This window comes from Marmota marmota, unplaced genomic scaffold, assembly GCF_001458135.2.
Source record: "Marmota marmota marmota unplaced genomic scaffold, marMar, whole genome shotgun sequence".
Taxonomy (NCBI): Eukaryota; Metazoa; Chordata; class Mammalia; order Rodentia; family Sciuridae; genus Marmota; species Marmota marmota.
In genome coordinates, this window is record NW_025999932.1 from 11,460,974 (window position 1) to 11,485,074 (window position 24,101).

The window sequence follows — 24,101 nt, forward strand, 5'->3', positions numbered from 1 at the left end:
GTGTAAATCCCATGAGGGGAAACCACACTGTAAATACCAACAATATAAGTGTGAAAGCCATTGGAACACTAATTACATTTGACAATAGGGATCCAAAGTGGATTTGAATCCAGATATGTACAGTGGCCTGATCATTCTCAAACTCGATATTTAAAAGTAAAACAAGACACAGAATTTATACATCCAGTATCTGTCTTTCAAACCATCTCATCTTTCAAATCTAGTCTCCTATACTTAATTAAGTGATGCTTTAAGACAACTTATATGTGCTATCAACTCTACTCCTAGCAACTAGTAACTGTATACAGTAAAACACAGTTTTCATTTTTGAAAAATCCACATAATGCGGAAGCCTCTACACACTGAGTCAGGTTGGTCACTGCAGGCTGGGCACAAATTGTGATCTATGTACTTACTTTGTTTTATCTTTGGTGAAAGTATTCAAACAATATCAGCCTAAAGAGATTTCTTTAGAAACTTAACTTTCTACAAATTTGTTTCCTAATCTAAATAAATTTTCTACTTTTGGGTTTAATTAATGTATAAAATTACAAAGATAAAAAATTATAAAAATACAAAACAAATTCCATCTTCAGAATTTGAATAGCAAATTCATTAAAAATTCTCTAAAACACAGAATGTCAGAGTTCAAAAGAAGAGTTAATATAAAACTGACTGTTTCAAGAACATGGTGAATAGATACATATACTCTGGATTTACTTTTACTTATAAAATTAATTTTACTATATTTAAAGTTTTAAAATATTCACTCAGTGACTTTCATGAATGATAATGCTTTCAAAAAGATTTAAGAGTTCTAAATTAAGCCAATCTCTAAGAACTACTTACAATCCAGAAGGCAAATTACTGGCCACAGTGATACCAAATGAATACTGCATAGCTTCAACAAGGAGAAAGTCAAACAAGGCTGACAAAATCCAGCAACCTAGCAAAAAGGACTAAAAAGTAAAACAGGAAAAAACATTAGAGAAGGTACCTAAAAATAAATTAACATTTATTTAGTTAGAATCAGCTCTAACAGATTAATATACATATGAATGTATATTTTTAAAATATTCTTATTACAACAAACTTTACATACATGTGTAATAATATAATCAGAATATACTGATTAATACATGTATATATGTATATTCTTTAAATATTGTTTTTATTACAGCAGACTTTTCAAAACTGGACAGTAAAACCATATTGTTCAAATGCATTAACTTCCCTATTTCTAAACATGCTGAAAAATTACATTTAGAGCAAGACATATTTTTAATAGGGAACACAAAAACCATTAAGAGTAGAAGAGATGATGCTGGGCACAGTGGCACATGCCTGTCTCAGCAACTTGGGAACCTGAGGCAGGAGAATCATAAGCTCAAGACTTCAGCACCTGAATGAGGGTCTGAGTAATTTAGCAAAAACTTGTCTCAAAAAATTAATAAAAAGGCTGCTCAGGAGGCTGAGGCAGGAGGACTGCAGTTCAAAGTCAGTCTTAGCAACTTAGTGAGGACCTAAGCAACTTAACAAGACCCTGTCTCAAAACAAAATATTTTTTTAAAAAGGGCTAAGGATGTGGCTCAGGGGTTGAGTGCCCCTGGGTTCAATCCCTGGTATCAAAAATTTTAAAAATAAAAATAAATTAAGCCAGGCACTGTGGCGCATGCCTATAATCCCAGTGGCTGAGAAGGCTGAGGCAGGAGGATTTCAAGATCAAAGCCAGCCTCAGTAATTTAGCAAGGCCCTAAGCAACTCAGTGAGACCCTCTCTCTAAATAAAACACAAAATAGGGCTGGAGATATTGTTCAGTGGTCAAGTGCCCCTGAGTTTACTCTCCAGTACCCCAAAAAATAAATGAATAAATAAATACAAATTTTAAAAGGGTAATAAATAAAAATTTTAAAAGGGCTAGGGATTTGGCTCAGTGGTAAAGGGCCCCTCCAGTACCAAATAAATAAATAAATTTTTAAAAAGAATACAAGTGATTAAAATTTTATTAAAGCAAAATCCTAGTTAAAATTATTACCTGCTCACACCTAATATTGTCTATTATCATTACTATCATCATCATTTTATTATGCTATTGTCTTAAATTTACATTTTTTCTTTGGTTAATGTCTGTGCCCCAAATCAGATACAGGATCATGTACTTAAAAAGATAATTGTAAATAATAAACCAAGTTTAACAAAATAAAACCGATTTAAAACAAGGAAAAAAAGAAAACAAAATGTTTTTCTAGAACCTAAGTAGCAAAGGCAAAATGCATAAAACTTACTGCAAATTTTCTGCTTCCATATCTTCTTTCAAATATCCTAAAATTATAAATAAGCAGACTACTGCAGAAAGTGTCTTTTAAATCAAGGCAAATTACTCTTCCACATATCAACCTCCAAATCTAGATAGGGATTTAAAAAAAGAACAATGAATAAAAGTAAAATTTATTTGGGTCTCTGGCTTAGCAAATTTATTATTTACTTTATAGTGCTCGTTTGTATACACTACTTTAAGCAAAATCATGATGCATTACAAAAGAAAAAGTAAGTGTGTGTAACTTTAATAAATGAGTTCAATTCTGTGATACTAAAAATTCCAACAGCACAAAGGGTACTTAAGGGGAATCTTTGTTTGTTTGTTTACTAATAAGAAAATGTATTCGAATTAAGACAACAGAAGACTTCCTGTAATAAAATTTAGGACTGTGTTTAAATAAGATTTTTAAAAATTACATATATGAGCTGAAATGAAAGGCTAACTAATGTTCATTTTAAGCTACCAAATAAAATAAAGTGGCAGATGACAATTTAGGTATAAACTTGAAATATAAATTTCTGAGCTTAATTTTGACAGCCCAACTACTTCATAGCAACTATTTACAAAGCAATTTGTCAGAACTGCTAAATAGTAGGTTTGAAATATCAGTTTTTTAAAATCAACTTCTGGTTGGGTGAAAAACATTTAAGGAAATATATTTAAAAAGAGCTATACAAATATCTATTTTGAATATTAAACATTTTCCAGATTTTTAAAGATAATCCTAATGACATTTGAAAAACATTCTGATCTTTTTTTCCCCTTCACAATTACCTTTCAAGATAGGTAAAACAAATTTACCCTATCTTTTCTTTGAATTTTTATTGTGGTAAAATAGACATAAAATTTACCATTGTAACTATTTTTAAGTGTATAATTCAATGGAGTTAAGAACATTCATAATATTGTACAACAATCACCATTATCCATTTCCAGAATGCTTTCAATATCCCAGATAGAAATGCAGCATCTATTAAACATTAATCCCCTGTTCTCCCACCATCACCCCCTGATAACTTCTGTTGCACTTTCTGTCTACAAATTTGCCTATTTTGGATACCTCATTTAATTGGAATCTTACAGTATTTGTCCTTTTGTGTCTGACTTAATTGTTTCATTTTGCATAATGTCTTCAAGGTTCATGTTAAAACATGAATTAGAATCTCATTCTTTTTTATTGCTGAATAAAATTCCATTCTCTGTACATACCACATCTTCCTTATTCGTTTTTCTGTTGATGGCATTGGCTTGTTTCCACCTTGGCTACTATGAATAAGGCTGCCATGAACATTGGTAATATTATCCCTATTTTAAGATCAAGAAGAAGAGGCACCGAGGAAGTATTTTACTTTCTAAAGTCGTATAACCTCTTCTCTTGCCAACTGAAATAACAACAACACAATGAGAAAACTAACTACATCAACTGTCAGAACAGTTCGCCTCTGTCTCTTCTCCAAGCAAGACACCAGGCATCTCTGTCAACAGTGTACTCCAAAATCTTAGGGCACTGAACTAGCTCATGGAAGTCCCTGAGAGTTCATTTCACCTGCTGTAAGTCTACATCTGAGTTCAAGGAGATAAGTCACCACGAGGAGGCAGGAATGACCACCACAGGCACACACAAAAGGCATCTCCTAACTCATTCTTTTCTCTCTCCGAAACTTCATGATTGCACTAGAATCACTGAAACTTTAGGCCAGCATACACTACCACCCATAAGATCAAATCAGACAGTGTTATACAGAGGGCTTCGGAAACTGTCAAGTACTTTATGTAAAATAATGATGACGTCATCTCTGCCGAACAGCAAATTCAAAGACCATGACAGAAACTCCAATCCTCTCTCCCCACATTTAACACTGTAGAGAAAGTAGTCTACTCAAGTCCTGAGAGCCATGAGGAGAATCTAGGGATTAAAGAAATTTAAGACTTTATAATTACTAAAATGCAACAAATTGTGATTGCATAACAACATTTGTTTTGTTTTCCTTAGATTAATGGCAAATAAACTGGCAGCTACAGTTTTAAATGATTTGTTTTGCAATCATGCTCAAGGACGTGAAAACTTGAGACCTGGTGTGAGATAAACTATTACATACTATTATGAAGACGACCACCCTTTAAAGACTGATCGCTGGCTTGGACTCAACAAAGACCTAAAGGAAAACAAAAAGAGTATCCTCAGCCTCAAATGCCAAAATCTGGGAGATTCAGAACCTACAAATAAAGCCTTTTATCAACTGCCCCTCAGGACTCCTCCTATCCAAGCCTGTGTAGACTCCAGCACCTCCTGCTGCACAGTTCTCCTGAGGGTCTGAAGTCCATATGGCTTCCTGAAGCAAAAGCCCCTTCTCTCTCTACTACTAATTCATAAGTCAATCATTCTTCCATACCAAACTGAAAATACAATGAATTTTATAATTCAAAAAAATACTTCTTCATTATAATCTGCTTTGCTTGAGAGTATCAACAAATATAACTAGAAAATGAACCAAGTATTAACCAAAGAAAGCAGGTTATACAGCACAATGTGTACCAACACTCCAACTCAGACAAGAAATGGACGCCAACATTTTCAATGAGCTCAGTACATAAATCTTGATAGTCACAGAGTCCTGCTCTTCTAGAAAACAAAAACTCACAACAATTTCCCTATTTGGTTTAACTAAAATCATAAAAATAATCATGAATTCACAATGTGTTGCAGCTGAAACACATCTAATCAAATATTCAAACTCAAGCAAATTTTGGAAAATGTTGAATATCCTGACATATACACAAATATGTGTGTGTGTGTATAATATAAACATTGTTTTAAAAATACCCTTAAAATTATAAATTGCCTTCCCACAAGTGAAAAGTTTCATTGAAACAAATGTGTCCTGCAAAAGGAAATAATGCAACTTTTTCATTATAATCTGCTTTGCTTGAGAGTATCAATAAATATAACTGGAAAATGAACTTATTAATGGAATATTAATAATAAATAATATTTCTTACAAATTTGGGGCTTTAAAGTACTAATAAATAGAAAGAAAAGACAAATATGGAAGGGAAAAAAAAAACAAAAACAAAAAAACCCTTCTCTCGGCCAGAGGCTAGAGGGCGATGGACAGCACTCACCTGGAAGTCGTTCTTGACTGCATGGAGGTCATACACAAAGAACTTCTGACAGTGAGGCAGTAGGAGGGCCAGCAGAAGGGACAGGGCACTGGGGACCAGCAAAAGACTCTTAGACAGAGGTGCCTTGTCTGGGGAAAAAGAAATCACATTCAGGATGATTGCTCCTAAGATTTAAAAAACCATGTGGATCTAGAGCAAGAGAAGTCAATCTTCTGAATCAGAATGAAGACAAGTCCAGAAACTTTGATATTTAGTTCTTATTAAAACATCTACCTGCATAAGTAAGTGACTAAAGGCCACTGGAAAACAAGAAGAATTCACTGGAGGGGCTTCACTCTCAGTTGGCTTTTATCTGAGACTGAAACAAGTCAACAGCCAGCCACCTCCACAGAACACTTTCAGAAATCTGGTACTGAAGTGAAAAAAAAATACACTGTTTCCACCAGGTCAATCAGGAGACTCACATACAAAGACATTTGTTTCAAAAAAGTAGAAAGAGGTTACAGTGTTAACACTGCTGATTATAGTGGCTTCCTGAGTTTTGCACTGTGAATACAAGACTCAAGCTGATTTTCCAAGAGAGCCTGTGTCACTTTTCCTTATCCTAAAAGCAGTCTGAGTTTGTGATAATTTGTTATAACAACAATGGGAGACTAATACAGTGACTGTGAATTTAAAAGGGAGAGAGAGAGACTAAGATACCCCAGAAGAAATAATGCTAGGGAAAAAAAAAATCTTCCTATTAAAGACTCTTAAGAGATATTTCATGACACTAAAAACAGATTAAAATACTAGAAACTCAGCCAAATCAAAAGGTAATGGCAATTCACAAGATATAAATAAATAAATCATAGATTATGCAAGAAGGCAGCCAGCTCTGTTCAAACTACTCGATATATTTCTTACAAAAATACTTATTCTCAATGTCAAATATTTTTAACAAGTTACAAGGCACTAGATATTAGTTTTACTACTTCTCATTTCTCTATATATTTTAAGAAATTTTTAAAGTTTAAAAAGACATTATTTCAATAAATTTTTTTAAAGGTCATGAAACTATCTAAATTTTTCCCACTATTATTAAAATAGCTTTGCCTGGTTTCAGCCTATGGTCATTTTCATGGTCCCATACTACCCCTTGGGCAAGAACTGAGTGCATGCATGCATATGGATCTTCTTCCTAAAACATCACTTCAACATCATCACTTTTCTGCTAGCTCCAAGACAGGATGACAAGCCCCTGAACTTATTCCCCAGACTCCACACTCCGGGCCCACCTGGATGACCTCTATTGGTGGGTCTGTGGAGCCTTTACTGGAACCAAACTACCCATCTCACTACCTCCTGAACACAAGAGGTTTCTGTTTCAGTGCATTTGGAAAATTTTCTCTGGATTTAACATCTCAAATACTATCCACACCTTCCCAGCACAAATGCTCCCTTACATGCAGCCTTCAGATTACAGCTACATCTCTACTTTCCTCCACCTTCCTCCACTGGCTGGTGAACCATTACAGCCTCAAGTACTTTTGCATCCTGCCTTCCCACTTGGTTCCATGCAGTTTGCCTCCCCAACTGCTTTCAAGAGTCCTGAAGGGAGACCACACACCTTCCCATTCTCCCATCTGCCAGAAGAACCACACCTTCCCCTTCTCCCATCCCTGGCCCAGAAGAAATGCATATCACCCACAGGGAGACCACAGAAATATCACTCATGGGGACACTCTCAGATTCTGTCAGCACACTTTAAACTTATTCGTAAGAAATTCCCTGGGGGTGGATTTACAGTTACAGTTGACACTGTGTGGTTCCTGCTTGTTTCAGAATAGCCCAACTGTTTCCTCTCTGGCAAGGTCCTGCACACTTCTAAACTGGAGCTACGAGAAAGGGGCTGCACTTTCTCTTCATTAAGGCACCATGGGTCTAAAATTTCACAAGGCATACAGGAGGGCACCGTGGCCAAGTGCATGACAACCAAAACTGTACTGAGTACAACGGGAGCCTCAGTTTCCTCACCTGCCAAAAGAGAACCTGCCTCAAAATAGCCACAAGAGAAAATGAAAGAATAAATAAATAGTGGTCAAATGGCTCCCACCAACCACGCCACAGCGGCACCCCAGGAGAGCAGGTTGCCCTCCCTGGGGAGGCTCCTCCTCATTCTGACAGAGAGGGAGCAGGGCTGCTGCAGGCGCACCTGGAGGGGTCAGCAAGATCATACTTCCTTCTTCCACTTGGGCTCCATGGTCATTCCTGTCTCCTCCTTGCCACTCCGGAGTGACTCAACATGCCTGGACAAAGTCACCACTGAACCAAAAGCCTTCCCTGCAAACTCATGATGAAGTCTCACACTCCCAGGCCACTCTACTGCTTCTCTCTAGGAAGTCTGGTCCCGGCTTATCTCGTGCCACCGGTGAAATCACACATTCTCTTCCCCTCTGCCAGCGCTCAAGATGGTTCAAGATGGTAGCACCACATGGCTTTTCCTCGCTGGGATAACATCAGCCTGATCCCAGAGCTAAAAACCATGTAGGGGAGACCCTCCCCCAACCCCATCCCTGGTGTCCACAGTGGAAACGTGGCATTGGTGAGGAGCAAACCTTGTTCTTGACACTCTGGAGTTGTTTGTTACTGTAGCATAACTTAGCCCCTCCTGCTTTCAGGGTAAGAGTGCTAGAGGGGAACAGCGGCATCTTCTCAGGTAGGGCAGTTAGGGGAAAGCCTTCTGATAAGCTGAGACTTGAGCTGAGCCCTCAGAAGTGTGCTTTGCAGACAGCTGGGGAACACCATTCCCAGCAGAGGGAAAAGCAAGTCCAAATGCTGAGAGGAAGGAACATGCTCAATATGCAGCAAGGCCACCAGTTGGCTCTGAGCAGGATGAGTTCAAAGAAGTGTGGAAGCAAAGAATGTAGCGCCCTGGAGGCTGTCACAGGGTTGTTAGCTTTTCCTCTAAGGGTGGTGGGATGTTACACTGTTTTGTTCTCTCTCTTTCTTTCTCTCTTCTCTCTCTCTCTCTCTCTCTCTCTCTCTCTCTCTCTCTCTTCTTCTCTCCCTGCCCCCCACCCCAGTACTATGGACTGAACCCAGGGCCTTATGCATACTAAGCTAGCACTCCACCAGTGAGCTCTGCCTCCAGTCCACGATGCTTTAAGTAGAAGAATTTAGGTACAGGCATAACACCATCAGAAAAATACTGTTGCATGATCACTTCAGTTGCTAAATTGAGAAGAGATTACAGGAAGGAAGAGTAGAAAAAAGGAAGACCAGTCAGTAGGCTGTTCTGATAATGTAAGTAGGAGATAACTGTAGATGCATCTCGGGATGGAGATGCAGAAAGATGTCAGAATTAGGGTGTGTTTTGAAGGTACAGCAGGCAGGATTTGCTGAAAATTAGGAGAAAGTAGAGAAATTATGAGTCACACCAATGAGCAACTTGCCAGGTATAGAGATGGTCCCTTCTGGGTCATTGTGATGTTGTTTGCACCACACCTGCAAATCTGGGCGCATCTTGCAAAATGCTCTCATATCCTCCTGCCCAGGCTCTACCAGTGCCATTCAATGAACCAGTCTGCAAACCATTACCAGCCCACAAGCAGGCAAGGAGTTTGTGCCAGAAAATCTATCAACACACTGCCTCTATCCAGGATAAAATCCTGCTATGGAAAAAAGTCATCAGAGCTAAACAGGTGCTGAGCTCAAATGTCACCTTATTTGTGTCCTCCCTGTGTGTCCTGACTTAACAGAAAGCATTTTAAGAATAACACCAACTTAATTCAAGCTGACTATAAGATACACCATAAAATTTGGTTACACTAAAAAGGAAACACAACCAAGTATATTTTAAAGATGTCATCAATTATAAGGCAATCCAATGTATGTGAATGTAAAAATCCTGCATTTTAGAATCAGAGAAATGCGTCCCTTTGCTTACTGTCCATCTTCCCAACCTTCAGTACCACTGGGACGTAAGCTTCTAATAGGCAGCAGCTTAGTGTGGTGTGTTCACTGCCTCAGCAGCCCTCTGACCTTGACAGGACTCAGCTACTAAAGCCCATCAATGCCTGTTTACCAAGTGGTAGGTGAGTGGCTGTAGAGCTGCCCAGGAACTTACAGGTGGGAGCAGCTGTGGGGAGCCATTCCAAATGCACGCAGCTTTAACTCCTGATGTATCACGGGCATCTGAAGATCACTGTAGTCTGGCACAGTAGTGCCATGACTAAGTGACTCAAGCTTTTCCTTGCTCGGATAACAAGGTGTGGCCCTAGGAGTAGGTGGCACCCAGAACAGTTGAGCTATACTCACCTGTTCCTTTGTAATCCTACCCCTTGCCTCATTTGAAAGTCTTCTCCTCAATAAAAGGGTTCAGCACGTGTGCTCCTCTGTCTCTTTCCATGGACCCCTAAGGTCAGAGGAGCCATCACAGAACCCAAAGAAAAAGGTATTTCTCTGTCTCTGTGATTATTTCATGCCAACCAGTTCACCTGGAGTGACCTGAGTGTTTAGTTGGGAACGTGACAAACAGCTAGTGTCCACTGACAGAGGGATGGATAAACAGATAATAGGCTGCACTCACACATACAGTAGAAATCAAATCAACCTTAAAAAGCAAGGTAATCCTGACCCACACCACATGTGGATGAGCCTTGAGGACAGCGTGCTCAGTGAAATAAACCTGTCACAGAAAGGCAAATACAACAGGACTCCATTTATATGAGGTGCCTGCAGTGGTGAAATTCATAAAAACAAAGTAGAACTGTGGCTGTCCAAAGCAGCCAGGAACAAGGAATGAGGGAGTTATCACTTTATGTACAGAGTTACAGTTCTGCAAGTTGAAAAGAGTAGAGACTGCACAAAAGGACTGTACTTACTACTGAACTGTATGCTTCAAAATGGTTTATTATGTATATTTTGCCACAATTAAAAGTTAAAACTAGCTAGGTGTGGTGGTGCACACCTGTAGGCTGAAGAGGCTGAAGCAGGAGCATCACAAGTGCAAAGTCAGCTTGAGCAACTTGGCAAAAACCTCGTTCCAAAATAAAACAAGATCCAAAAGGGCTGCAAATGTAGCTCAGTTGTAGAGCACCCATCTAACGTGCTCAAGGGCCTGGGTTCAATCCCAATACTGTAAGAAAAAAAAACTAAAAATAAATACTTACTGAATTATTAACTAATCCCATTTATACAACCATTTTAATTCTGTCTAGAACTAAACAAACCCCAAAAATAGATCTCATAAATCTGATAACTACCTTTAAAACCTCCTCTTAAGAAGAGTGAAAAAATCAGGGGTCTGGGGATGTGGCTCAGTGGTAAAGCACTTGCCTAGCATGTATGAGGCACTGGGTTTGATTCTGAGTACCACATATAAATAAATGAATGAAATAAAGGTTCATCAACATCTAAAAATTTTTTTTTTTAATGAAGAAGAAGGGGCTGGGGATGTGGCTCAAGCGGTAGCGCGCTCGCCTGGCATGCGTGCGGCCCGGGTTTGATCCTCAGCACCACATACAAAGATGTTGTGTCCGCCGAAAACTAAAAAATAAATATTAAAATTCTCTCTCTCTCTCTCTCTCTCTCTCTCTCTCTCTCTCTCTCTCTTAAAAAAAAAATGAAGAAGAAGAGTGAAAAATCAGATCCCTAACACTCATGTGAAAAGCAACAACATAAAAACATCCTGGAAGCCTCACATCACAGGATGAGCAGTATTACTAAGGACAGCAGGATTTACTGATCAACTAGAGATCTCTGAATATTACTTTTTGAAAAATTTACTTTAAAAAAAAAAAACTAAACAATTCTACTTAATACACACTTGAGAGAAAGTTACAACTATAACTTATTTTGAAATGCATCAAAAAGTAAGGTGGACTTATCAAACAAATAGAGGGATGGATATTTGGTAACTAAATCAGTGAAATGTTCACTGTAGGGGCTGGGTTGTGGCTCAGTGGTAGAGCACTTGCCTTGCATGTGCGGGACTCTGGGTTCGATCCTAAGCACCACATAAAAATAAATAGGTGAAATAAAGGTATTGTGTCCAACTACAACTGAAAAATAAATATTAATAAATAAATAAATAAATATGTTAATTGTAGAATCTAGGTGGTGGGTTCATGGGTGTTTGTTGTACACTCTTTTCAACTTTTCTGTATGTTTAAATTTTTAATAATTAAAACACTGGATAGAGGTACACAGTGAATTACAGAATTTGAGAGCCAAGAGAAGACTTCAAAATACATGAAAACTGATAAAACTGGGCTGGGGATATAAAACTGAGGTAGAACACTTGCCTAGCATCCGTGAGTCCCTGGGTTTGACCCCTCACCCGCAGCACACACACAAAAAGTATTCTTAAAAACAAAAAAAAAAAAACTGATAAAACTGAAATAAGAAACAGATAAATCCACAAATACAGATGGAAGCTTCAACATTCCTCTCTCAGTAACCGACAATATACATAGAAAAATCACCATTATGAACTGAATGTGTCCACCTAAGATTCACATGCTGAAGCCTTAACCCCAGTGTGACTGTATTTGGAAAGCGTCCTCGTAGAAGTGTTTAAGGTTTAGTGAGGGGGACACAGATGAGGCCCTAATCCAGTCTGATAGACATCCTTATGAGAGGATGAGACACCAGGAATATGTGCTCATGGAGGAAAGGCCATGTGAGGACACAGGACAGATGTCTGCAAGCCAAGGACAGAGGCCTCCAGAGAACATAAACCTGCCAACTCCTGTACCTTGGACTTCAGCTCCAGAACTGTGAGAAAATTAATTTCTATTATTTTAAGCTACTTTGTGGTGTTTTGTTATGGCGCCCAAGCTGACTCATACAACATATAAGAATACAGAAGACCTAAAAAACACCATTAACCAACTTAACCATATAACACTCCACCCAACAACAGCAAGTTACACTTTTTTTCAAATGCACACGGGATATCTACCAACAATGGCCACCTACTGGACCATAAAGGACACCTCAACCAATGTAATGTGAACTTACACAAAGCATGTTCCCTGACCACAACAGAATCAAGCTAAACCAATAGAGACTAATGGAAAAATCCTCCAACTATGTGAATACTCCATAGCACACATCTAAATAATATCTGGGTCAAAAAGGAAGTTGCAACGGAAATTAGAGTATTTTTTAAATAGAACGCAAAATGAAAGTACAGTCAAAATTTGTGGACTTCAATCAAAATAGTGCTTACAGGGAAGCTTATCTCACTAAATGCTTATAATAGGAAGAAAAAATAACCTCAAATAATAATGTAAGTTGCAATCATTTAAAAATTAGAAAAAGAATAAATTAATCCATAAGCAAGCAGACAGAATGAAATAATAAGAACAGAAATCAATGAAACAGAAAAATCAGAATATAGTAAGAGAAAAATTAGTGAAACTAAAAAGCTGGCTCTTTGAGAGAAATCAATAAATTTTGATAAACTTCTTACAAGACTGAAAAGGAGAGAAGACTCAATTACCAACATCACTACAGAGTTCAGAAACATTATAAGTATAATCTTTCAAAATAACAAGAACCTATATAATGTCACTACATACTTTAAAAATTGTTAAAATGGTAAATTTTACATTATCACAACTAAAATAAATTTTAAAGGATTAGAGGGAATACTAGGAACAAATTCAAGCTCAAAAATTTGACACTGTGGATAAAAATAAATTCCTTGGAAGACACAATCTACCAAAGCTCACTCAAGAATAAATGACTAATTTAAACAGTCCTATAGACATTATAAAACTGAATTCATAGTTTAAAAAGTCTTCAAAGAAAACTCCAAGATTGATGGCATCACTGGAGAACTCTACCAAGCATTTAACAGAAAAGTATAACAATTCTACACAAGTACTTTCTTTTTTTTTTTTAAATTTTACTTGTTTGTTTGTTTGTTTATTTTTGTGGTGCTGGGGATTGAACCCAGGGCCTTTTGAATGCAAGGCAAGCACTCTGAGCTATATCCCCAGCCCACAAGCACTTTCTCAACACTCCCCAAATCATTTTATGAAGCCAGCATTATGATTATACCAAAATCAGAAAAAAAGGAAAAATAATGGATCAAGATTCCCACCAGAGGCCCATTTACACCTCCTTCTCCCGTTACCCAAAATGCTCTTGCCAGGGCCAGCTTATTTGTATCCTTTAGTCAAAATTGTGCTTACTTTTGTTACACCAAAAAATCACCATTATGAACTGAATGTGTCCACATTCAGTGGCTGGGATTGTGGCTCAGCGGTAGAGTGCTCACCTACTACAGGTGAGGCACTGGATTCGATCCTCAGCACCACATAAAAATAAATAAATAAAAATAAAGGCATTGTGTCCTCCTACAACTACAAAAAAAAATTTTTTAAAGTTCCTTTATGAACACAGATGCAAAAAAAAAAAAAGCCAAGTCAAATCCAACAACATATACAAAGAACAGTACACTGACCAAATGAAGTTTACACTGGGAATGCAAAGCAAATCAATGTAATTCACCATATCCATAGATTAAAGGAAAATGTACTATGAAACCCTGTTCAGGTTCTGACCAATCATCGGTTTATTCTATGAAACTAATTTTTTTGTCAATTCATGAGGCAAAAGTGGTCTCTTACTGTTGTGTGGTTAATGACAAGGCTGTCCCCTTTGCTCTAACCTCACCACCACTAACACTAACCAACATTTATTGAGCAGTTGTCAATGGTGAAGTACTAAGCACAATACTTTATATTACTACCTGGCTCCTGACACTGATTGCCACCAGAGGCCCATTTACACCTCCTTCTCCCATTACCCAAACTGCTCTTGCCAAGGCCAGCTTATTTGTATCCTTTAGTCAAAATTGTGCTTACTTTTGTTACACAGGCCACCATTTTGAATGGAAATATAAAACACTACAGTCTGGGAAGGGGGCAGCACAGAGTGGTGGGTACTTTTTAAATGCAGAACTTATCAAAAATTTTAAACATACCGTGCATAATGGCACACACCTATATACCAGCAACTCTGGAGGCTGAGCCAGAAGGATTGCAAGTTCAAGATCAACCTCAGCAACTTAGCAAGGCCCTAAGCAACTTACCGAGAACCTGTTTCAAAATAAAAAATAAAAAGGACTGGGGACATGGCTTGGTGGTTAAGCATCTCTGGCTTCAATCCCATAAAAAAATTTTTTTAAACATGCATACATACTGATTCAAGAAAATCTATGTCTAGAAATTTAGCCCAAAGTAATTATCATGAACATACACAAAGATTTTTCTATAAAGATGTTCATCACAGCATTGTCTATAATGGTGAAAAGACTAGAAACAACCTGAATATCCAATAGGAAAATGGATAAATTATGTTCTATCTTAAAATGGAATAATATTCAATGCTAAGAAATAGGATGTAGGCAAATATTTCATGCCTAGCAAAGATGTTCCTAAAACAATATTTCTAGTGGTATTATCATATAATACTTTTTTAAAAATATTACATAAATATAAGCTTTTTAAAGCAGCTATCAAAACATTAACAGTGGTAATTTCTGATCTACTCATGGGAGATTTTTAACTCTTTACACACATCTGTTTTTCAACTAGTTACTAATTGAGGAAAAAGGTTCATTAAATTCTAATGTGTTGAGATAGGGCAAGTCACTAGCAATCTTCCTGTCTGTAAGTGCAGTCAGGAAGTGGGTCACACATAAACAGGAGGTTAAAAAAAGTCACTTTTCTGCAAGAGTTCCTTCTACCTTCGAAAATAATGATGCCAAAAATTTTAAGAATAACAGACAATAAATCAACCTAAAAGTGCAAAGCATCTATAGCAAAGATAATATAAAACACCAAAGATTTCCTTTTGGGTCATTCATCTCTTATTTCTCTTTTGTGACCAAAGTACACAGCCAATTCTTTGTGGTGGTGAATAATAATCAGGCTTAGGGGACTGCGTTATCGTAAAACAGTGACTACAGGAGATTTGAAGGCTAAGAGCATTTTCCAGGTAAACCACCTTGGTGAGTCCTTGGAGTAGTGTGGAGGCAGGATCACCAACCCACCTAGGAAAGCAAAGAGGCTATAAAGATTCAGTGACTTGGCCAACATCATAACTCGTTAACAGAGGGGCTGGTATTGAACCCAGTTCTACCTGATGGTAAGAAACAAAGTTTTCCCTAATATGTAACAAGAAAATAAAACTTTATATACCATATAAAGTTTATATACCATTATAAAACTTATATACTTAAAATGCATTTTTGTAGCGATTCCTCTCCTAGTTGTATGCCCAAGAGAACTAAAACAGGTATTCAAACAAAAAGCTATACACAAATGTTTAAAGCAGCATTATTATGATTGGCAAAAAGTGGAAACAACCCAATGTCCAGCAACAAAGGAATGAGTAAATGAAGTGTGCTATATGGATGAACCTTGAGAACATTATGCTAACTCACTGCAGATTCCATGCATATGAAATACCCAAAATTTTAAAATCCATACAAACAGAAAACAGATTAATGGTGGGCAGGTGCAGGAGGAACTGCTTAATAAGTACTGGGTTCTCTGTGTGGTGGGTAAATTATGGTGGTTTCTGTTAATTGCTCAACAATATTTATGTACCAGAAGCCAGTAAGTGTACACTGAAAATTTGGTTATGTGATAGTTACCTGAATAAAAGGCTCATCTTCTGGGTCCTGAAGACACTAACCACAGGTTCTGCAAAGCTCAGTCATGTGGGCTGTTAGAGAAGTGTTCTAGCTGAAAACACGGTGAGGGCAGCAACCCAGCAACTCTGCCCACCCCATGAGTCTGGCATGTAAAACACAGACAGAAACCCAGTGTGGTTCACACCCTTGAGAGAGGGGCCACATATCCTACCACAGTGCTGGTCTCCCTGACTCTTGACTGGTTAACTACTTGGTGAGCTTCTCAGGGTTCTCACAGGAATGGGGTGATATGGCATCTCATGAAGTGACTTTCTTAAAAGCTTTTCATCAAAAAAGAACTAAATCAAAAATGCAGTAAGCCACACGTTGTGTGGGTCACCTTCTACTTCCATCACAATTCACTTCCAAGAAGAAACCTCATAGAACTCACCTCCACTGACCACTCTAGGGAAGAACGTATGCCCTCTGGTGGCCATCTCCACAAGATTCTTCTCTTTAATATAATCAGGACCAAAAAAAAACCTGAATGATAACCAGGACTAAAATAAACTGAATGATAATATAATCAGGACTGAAAAAAATGCACAGTGTTCACCGTTGGATCCAACAGCATTTAAAGTCATTTAATTCCAGTAGAATTAAAGCCACTGATCACATGTCATCAGGGCAGCTGGACCTTCCATAAAACCCCATCCCCAAGTCCATTCTTTCTAACCAACAGCCATTCATTCCACCATTCCACCACCCAAATAGGAAAGGGGCTGGATAAAATCCTACAAATTATCTGCAAAAGAAGGGAGCAATGTACTTGAGGACAGGGTTAGAAGCCAAGTAGAAGAGAACTTGAGGTAACTTCAGTCTTCCACAGAGATCAGAGAATGAGGTGATAGGGAATGAAGGATGGGGTAAGGACAGCTTTACTCGGGGAAGAAATTCACAAAAAGAGCCAAGCCCACCTAATTTTGACAACTGCAGGGGTCCTCACAGTGTCTACTAGCCACCTATGCACCCTACCTCTGCGCTCTATGGAAACCACCTATTCCTGCATACTGAAAAAGGGCCTGCGGTCAGCCCTGCCACTTAAGGTATGGGCCTCCCTCAGGATTAAAAAAAAAAACAAAACATCTATCCTTAAACAAGGAGACCCACATTAGGTACTTAAGAAAGAATCCATTCATTCAGTACTGTACAAGAATGGCCAAGAAGGGACCCAGCAAGTTCAGCACCTGTTTCCTTACATGAAAAAAAGTTTACTCCAAGAGGATAACAAGGGAAAAAAAACAACGGTGCCAGGACAAAAATGATGCAGGATTTAAGAAACAGCAGTAGCTGAGTGTGAACTTAAAAGTAATGAAGACACTTCAAAGGACATTCAGACTCCCTGAAGCAGCACAAGTTTCCTAAGCAAAGACTTTATTTCCTTCTGTAAATCTAATCTCAAGCCTTGATTCCACAGTAAATATACAATCATAGTAATGCCAGCAGAGCTATTGGTTTTGCCATATAAAAATCAACCCATAAACAAAGTATGAAAGGCTTATCATTACAGAACAGATGATAAACACACACAGCATGTGTGTAACATGGAAATAAGGATGCAGAGTAGAAAAGGTATACTTGTTTCCTAGGTTAATTTATCATTTTCATAGCAGAGTCTACTGAGTATGCCAAAAATCGGTAAATCAAACGTGGGGAGGTTGTCCATTGTTTACAATTTTTTTATAAAGGTAGCTAAAACAAGTGGTACAAACCAAAACTGAAAGATGAATGGCTAATAAAAATGAAACAGGCCAAGTGTGGAGATGCATACATATAATCCCAGCAGCTCAGGAAGCTGAGGCAGGAGGATCAAGAGTTCAAAGCCAGCCTCAGCAAAAGCAAAGCGCCAAGCAACTCAGTGAGACCCTGTCTCTAAATAAAATACAAAAAGGGCTGGGGATATGGTTCAGTGATCAAGTGCCCCTGAATTCAATCCACAGTACCAAAAAAAAAAAGTTAAAAGCGATCCCCAGCACCACCCAAAAAAAAAAAAAAAAAAAAAAACCAAATAAGCAAAATAAAGGTATTGTGTCCATCTACAACTAAAAATATTTTTTATAAAAAGATAAAAATGAAATGACATTTCTTAACCTATTGACAAAAATTATTAAAAATCATTATGCTCATTGTTATAAAAGTTTGGTGAGAAACACATGCTCCTAGACTGGTAAAAGCACAAAACCAAACAGCCTTTTGGAAGGATTTGGCAATACAGATCAAGAGCTTCACAATGCTGTGACCTTTAACTCCACATTAGTGATGATTTCCTTGGGACCAAATCAAAGATGTGATCATAACCTACTTATAGAGATATTCAACTTACCATGATTTCTCAATGGGAAAATACTGGGGGGAAAAAACATTTTAGTCTGAGAAAACATTATAATCAATAACGAATGATTTTTTGTACATTTTATGCTCAAAGACAATGTTGGGAGAACATAAAATGTACATTCAAATGCCATTTCTATATAAAACCAAATATACATAGATTATGCATACATATATGTGTGTATGTATCTCTGTGTGTCTGAGAGAAGAAAGCAAACTCACGCATGGCAAAGATCAGGAGAATAAGAACTAAGCTATCAATGCTGGTCATCCACATGGAACAGTAACTATGTGAGAATGGTCTTTTCTGTTATATATTTGTATGATTTCTTTTTTTTAAATATTTTTTAGTTGTTGATGAACAACTATTTTATTTTATTTGTATGTGGTGCTGAGAATTGAACCCAGTGCCTCATGCATGCTAGGCAAGTACTCTACCACTGAGCCACAACTCCAGCCCCTATTTGTATAATTTCTGTATTTTTTTCAGCAAGCATGATTCGGTTTCGTAATTAACACAAAATTTTAAAAGTTTATTTTGAAGATTGTTAATGACACGGATAAATGCACTTAAGAAGGTTAAATGAAAAAAGCAGAAAACAAAATTAGCCCTAATTTTGCTTTTTAAAAATGTTTACATAAACACACACACACAAAGTGAAAATTTGCACAACAGCAATATATAAACAAAGATCGAGTCTAGACAGTACAAATTGAAATTTATGTTTCTTCCTTATATTTTATTTTTCATTCCCAGTAAGTTTTAGAAACTTACTGAGTTAATAAAGTTAAAACAACTTTCTTTTGTTGCATGGTTAAAGGGCGTTCAAAGGTTAGTGTGCACTGTCAATCATTATTCAGTCAACAACACTCCTGACCTAGTTGGCCACAGAACCCTTTCCAAATATAAGTCTACTCTTTCCACTGTGTCATCATACATTCAAGGGACCAAACTGACATATGACTAGAAAATGGCCTAGAACAATGGCAATATAACTTACAAAGTCTTAGGATAAACATCTAGGGAAAAGAAGCATGATTTAAATGAGGATTAAATTTTAGTTCTCATTTATATTAATAATTTAAGTGGGGGTAAAAATTCCAGGTACCCCTCAACAAGTATCAATGTTTCACAAAGTTTATTTCAAAAATGCTGGAGGTAAATTATTTGTTAAGTTGCACTCACTAAAATTCTACAGAAATACATTTTAAAATTTGCTTAATGTGGGCTGGAGATGTGGCTCAGTGGTAGATCACTCACTTCGAAGGTTCAAGACCCTGGGTTCGATCCTCAGTACCACATAAAAATAAATAAGTGAAATAAAGGTATTGTGTGTAACTACAACTAAAAAATAAATATATATATTTTTAAATCTGTTTGATGTAAGGTAGGTTCCACTTTAAGTACTGATACTGATGCTGACACAAGCAGAGAGAGGAAAAGGTTGGAGAAGGAAGACATAACTTGATAAAAGAAGGAAAGAGAGAGGAACACACACACAATAAAAACAGAAATTAGTCACCACAAGCAGATCCTATCAGGATATAAACATCCCTACTGAAAACAAGCTGGATACTGGTTCTGACGCAGGAAGAAAGAGGGAGACTCACGGACTGAAAACCATCAGAAAGGGCAGAGCAGAGTTAACAGCCGCAACTCCAAGCGGAATGGAAAGCAACGTGACAGGGCTGTCACGCAGATTCAGAGCTGGTGTTTTCACTGCCAGCATATGAAGATCTCAGTAGTCGAGAGCAACACCTGCAGATGCATGTCTCTAAGACTGAGAAGCAGTATAGTGTGCAACACAGAATATGGGCCAGACTGGCCAAATTCTAGTCTCGCTCCTTGTCATGTGACCTCTGGAAGCACACCTGACTGGCTGTGCCTCAGCTTCCTCATCTGCATGTTGCAGAGAATACTATATTAACTCGCAGCGACGTTCTAAGAAATGAATCCATGTAAACTGCTTAGAACAGTGTCCAGCATGTAGTTAAGTGTTCTGTAGGTAGAATTAATAGTTCACACTTACTAATTATTGATTGAAAAGTGACAAGAAACACAGATATGCAGCACTTCATTTAAATGATGATTCTTTCCCCAGGTATTTGTCCTAAGGTTTGCGAGTTATCCTGCCATTGCCATCTTCCACTAATTCACTTTGTTCCATTGTCCTAGATGTGAATGACAAATATACCACATATTATAACTTTGAAATAATTATTACGCTTGCATAACTAAAAGCTGCAGACTTAACAGGTAAAAGGGACTCAATTTATGTCCCTTTGTTTATGACATTTCCCTTACAGGGACTTAACTATTAATGTGGCATAACACAGTGGAAAGGGTACAGGCTTTGGAGGCAGGCAAATCTGGGACAAATCAGCTCTTCCACAAACTAGCTACATGATCCTGGACAAATTATTTTCTGAGCCTCTATGTACTCATCTGTGGGGGGAGGGGGTGATGCAGGGAAAGATACCTATCCCCACAGGGCAGCTGTGAAGATTAAATGTAACAAGTATAGCAATATTTCTCCCTTAAATTGCTGGTGACATTTTATTTATTCTGCAGCTCCAAGCGGAATGGAAACTCCTTTGGGGTTGGACTTTGGCAGTATGCATCAAAAGTTATGAGACAATGCACTTTCTTTAACCTTTCACTTCTAGGAATATCTGAAAATGAAGATGCTCTCAGCTTCATTACTACAGTAGCAATGAAAGGAGAAGAGAAACACGTAATTCTGGAAGGCCAGCCAGCAGGGGGTGTTTATAAGGAGGAGAAAAGCAAAATATAAACAATAGACACAGATATTACATTTAAGAAGATCCTGTTTGGTAAAATAACAAGTTACACAGTCATATTTGAGTGTGATTAAGTTTATTTTTACTTATTTAGTTGTTCATTTTTGCACTGGAAAAACAGAACACCCAAATTCCAATAAATGTCATTTTATTTCTTCCCATTGTTTTTCTACTTTTCAGAAGTTCCTTTGATGAACATGTACTTGTTTTATAATAATAAAATCATTATTATTAGTTATTTTAAAATGAGAACATGAATGTATAGGTAAAGATGAAGAAAATTAAGTGAAATGATAACACTTCCTGTAATCTAGTTAATCTCACTTTCACAATTTTTAAAAGCACCGTTTCTTAAACTTGTCCCACTCTAGTTAATATCTATCTTTCTTTCTTAGCTAAAATGTATGAATAAATAGATTTCTTGGGCATTTCAGAAGTCCCCAAATGCCCAAAGTCCCCCAAATCTTCAGCTATGTGGAGAACAGCTTACCCCCAAGAGTCAGGCTCTAAAGGCAGAAGTTACACAGGGTTGGGAAGCCCAGGCCTGGTTAAGCAGAAATAAATAGACTTAGAGTCACCCTTAAAAGAACCAGCAAAATGATTCCTGGCCCATAAAACAGAAACCCAACTAAAACAAATGATAAAATTGGGAGTTTCCTCTGAGGTACCAAAATACAAGGGCTGCTGCCTACAAAAGGGAGGCCCCACCCCCAAATGCAGAATTTATAAGGCTGCCAACAAGTCCAAGCTGGAAGAAAAAAATCTTACCTTTGAAGGCTGAAGTGTTGATTACTGAACTGGAAACTTAATTTTTAAAATGAGCCTGTTTTATGGTTCCTATTACCTAAGACTACCACCTGATCTTGTAATTACTACTAAATCCTGAGAACCCAGGAGAGTGGCTGGCCCACAGGCATGACCATAAATGCCTACTAGTGAACTGAAGCCAGAGGGGGCAGCCACAGGCCTGACTCCTTCTCACACAGGCATAACGCTTCCCTATCTAAGGAATACTTAAAGAGATGGTGAGACCAAAATGCAGAGCTACTTATCTTCCACAAGTTATGTGTTCAACACAATGAACACGTAATTAAGAATGTCAGTAAGAACATGGTTTGGTCCTTCATGCCAGTGTGAATAAAGGAGCAGCCATGCTAAGTGCTGTAGGTGTCCATTTCACCATTATGTGGGGACAGAGTACTCCGGTTCCTGAGCAGGATTCTCAGCTGAAATGAAGGTGGGCGAGATGCAGACCTCCAGCACCCCCACCAGTCCTTAGGGCTTGCCCATCTCTTCAGTGAGATATGTCCATGTCACAGGTTGACACCAGTGGACCTCAGGATCATCAAACTTCTCTAACTGCATCTGACACAAGGCTCCCTAGCAAATACTTTGGATCAGATAAACAGTTTACTCAGGAAAAAGTTGCAGCTCAGTTGAGCACTGCATCTCCCACTTTAAACTGATCCAATTGCACTGGTTCCCTGCACTGCGGTGAGAATTTTGGTTAGCAGGACACCCTGGGTACTGGCAGACTTCTGAGTCTTCAAAGGGCTGAGTCCAGCTGTGTCTCATTCAGACTCACCTGACTGTGTAAACACACAGGGATCCCTCCAATCTATATCTACTCCACCTCTGATTCACTTCTTACCCCTAAAGACAGCAGGTTTTGCCCTGACAGACACTCTGAAACTGCTCTCCTAAAGCAACCAATGACCCATTAGTGCCAAAAAAAGAAAATTATAAAAGAACCTAACTAGATGTGCTCAGGAGATAAGAGGAGAACCAAGGAAGTACAGAAGGGGATGGAGATTCAAGAAGAATTTCAGAAACAAGTGTTCAAGGCCAAACACAACAGAACATTTCCTTATATGAGGACTGAGAAGCACCCATTTGATTCACTGGGGTGGATAACAATGGTCACCTCCCCCAGGGCAGCTTGAGTTGCAGTGAACCAAAAACACAGCCCCACACAGTAGGTGGCATCAAAGAACAGCAGGCCAGCTACAGAGGACTAAGGAGTGAAGAGAGGTGAGAGGCAAGCAGAATTAGTGAAAATCATCTTTCAAGAAATACAGCTGGAAAGAGGGCAGCCCTGACTGGGAAGGTGCAGGTAAGATCAATGGAGGGGTGATGCTTTTGTATGTAGACGCTCAGGAGAAGGATCCAGTTAAAAACACTCAAACCCGACTGAGCATTTACCAGGGCAAATCCCAGAAGTTTTTACTTTATTAACCCTTTTTGTCCTCCTTTCCACCATCAGAGATCCGAAGGACAGTTTGACTCACCAAGACAAAGATGCACACCAAGGAGAAGGGAGCAGCAAGTGAGAGGCTCCTCACTCAGGGAGCCTCAGAGAGCCACTGGTGTACCCGCAGGAGAAGCGTCATCAGCTCTAAGCATGAGCCAGCTCTCTCTCAGAGAGGATGGTAGAAGAAACGAGTGGCACTAGAACAGGCCGGCAAGGAAGAGGGGAGAGCAGATAGAGGCAGACCCAGTCAGAAGGCCACTCCCTGCTTTAGATGGGAGGAAAGGAACAAGGCTGCATGTGGGGAGAAACAAGGCAGGCAGGACCCAGGAGGTATGAGCACCCCAGTGACAGCCTGATTCTCTCCCTGGGTGCAGTGCAACAAAGACCAACTGGGAATAATCTTGAGGTTAGAGAGGAAGTGGACACGCAGAAGGATGGCCAAATCCAAGAAACTTAGTTAACTAAGAAATAGTGCTTCAGAGCTCAGCTTCAGTGTGCTTCAGTGCTCAGCTCAGTTTAGACACCACGATTAACACAGGACTGGGGTTTTGCTCAATAAGTACAGCAGGGCGAGGGTG

General features: G+C 38.4%; 1 protein-coding gene across 1 annotated transcript in view; it reads right to left on the minus strand.

Moving 5' to 3' along the window:
- The window catches only part of Ubac2 (UBA domain containing 2), a 154,983-nt gene that overhangs the window by 125,918 nt on the left and 4,964 nt on the right, over positions 1-24,101 (minus strand). Inside the window, exons 2-4 of the mRNA XM_048800682.1 lie at positions 5,444-5,571; positions 2,286-2,405; positions 850-959 (exon numbers count right to left, since the gene is read on the minus strand). Coding sequence (XP_048656639.1) covers positions 850-959; positions 2,286-2,405; positions 5,444-5,571 — 358 coding nt within the window. The remainder of the gene's footprint in view (positions 1-849; positions 960-2,285; positions 2,406-5,443; positions 5,572-24,101) is intronic.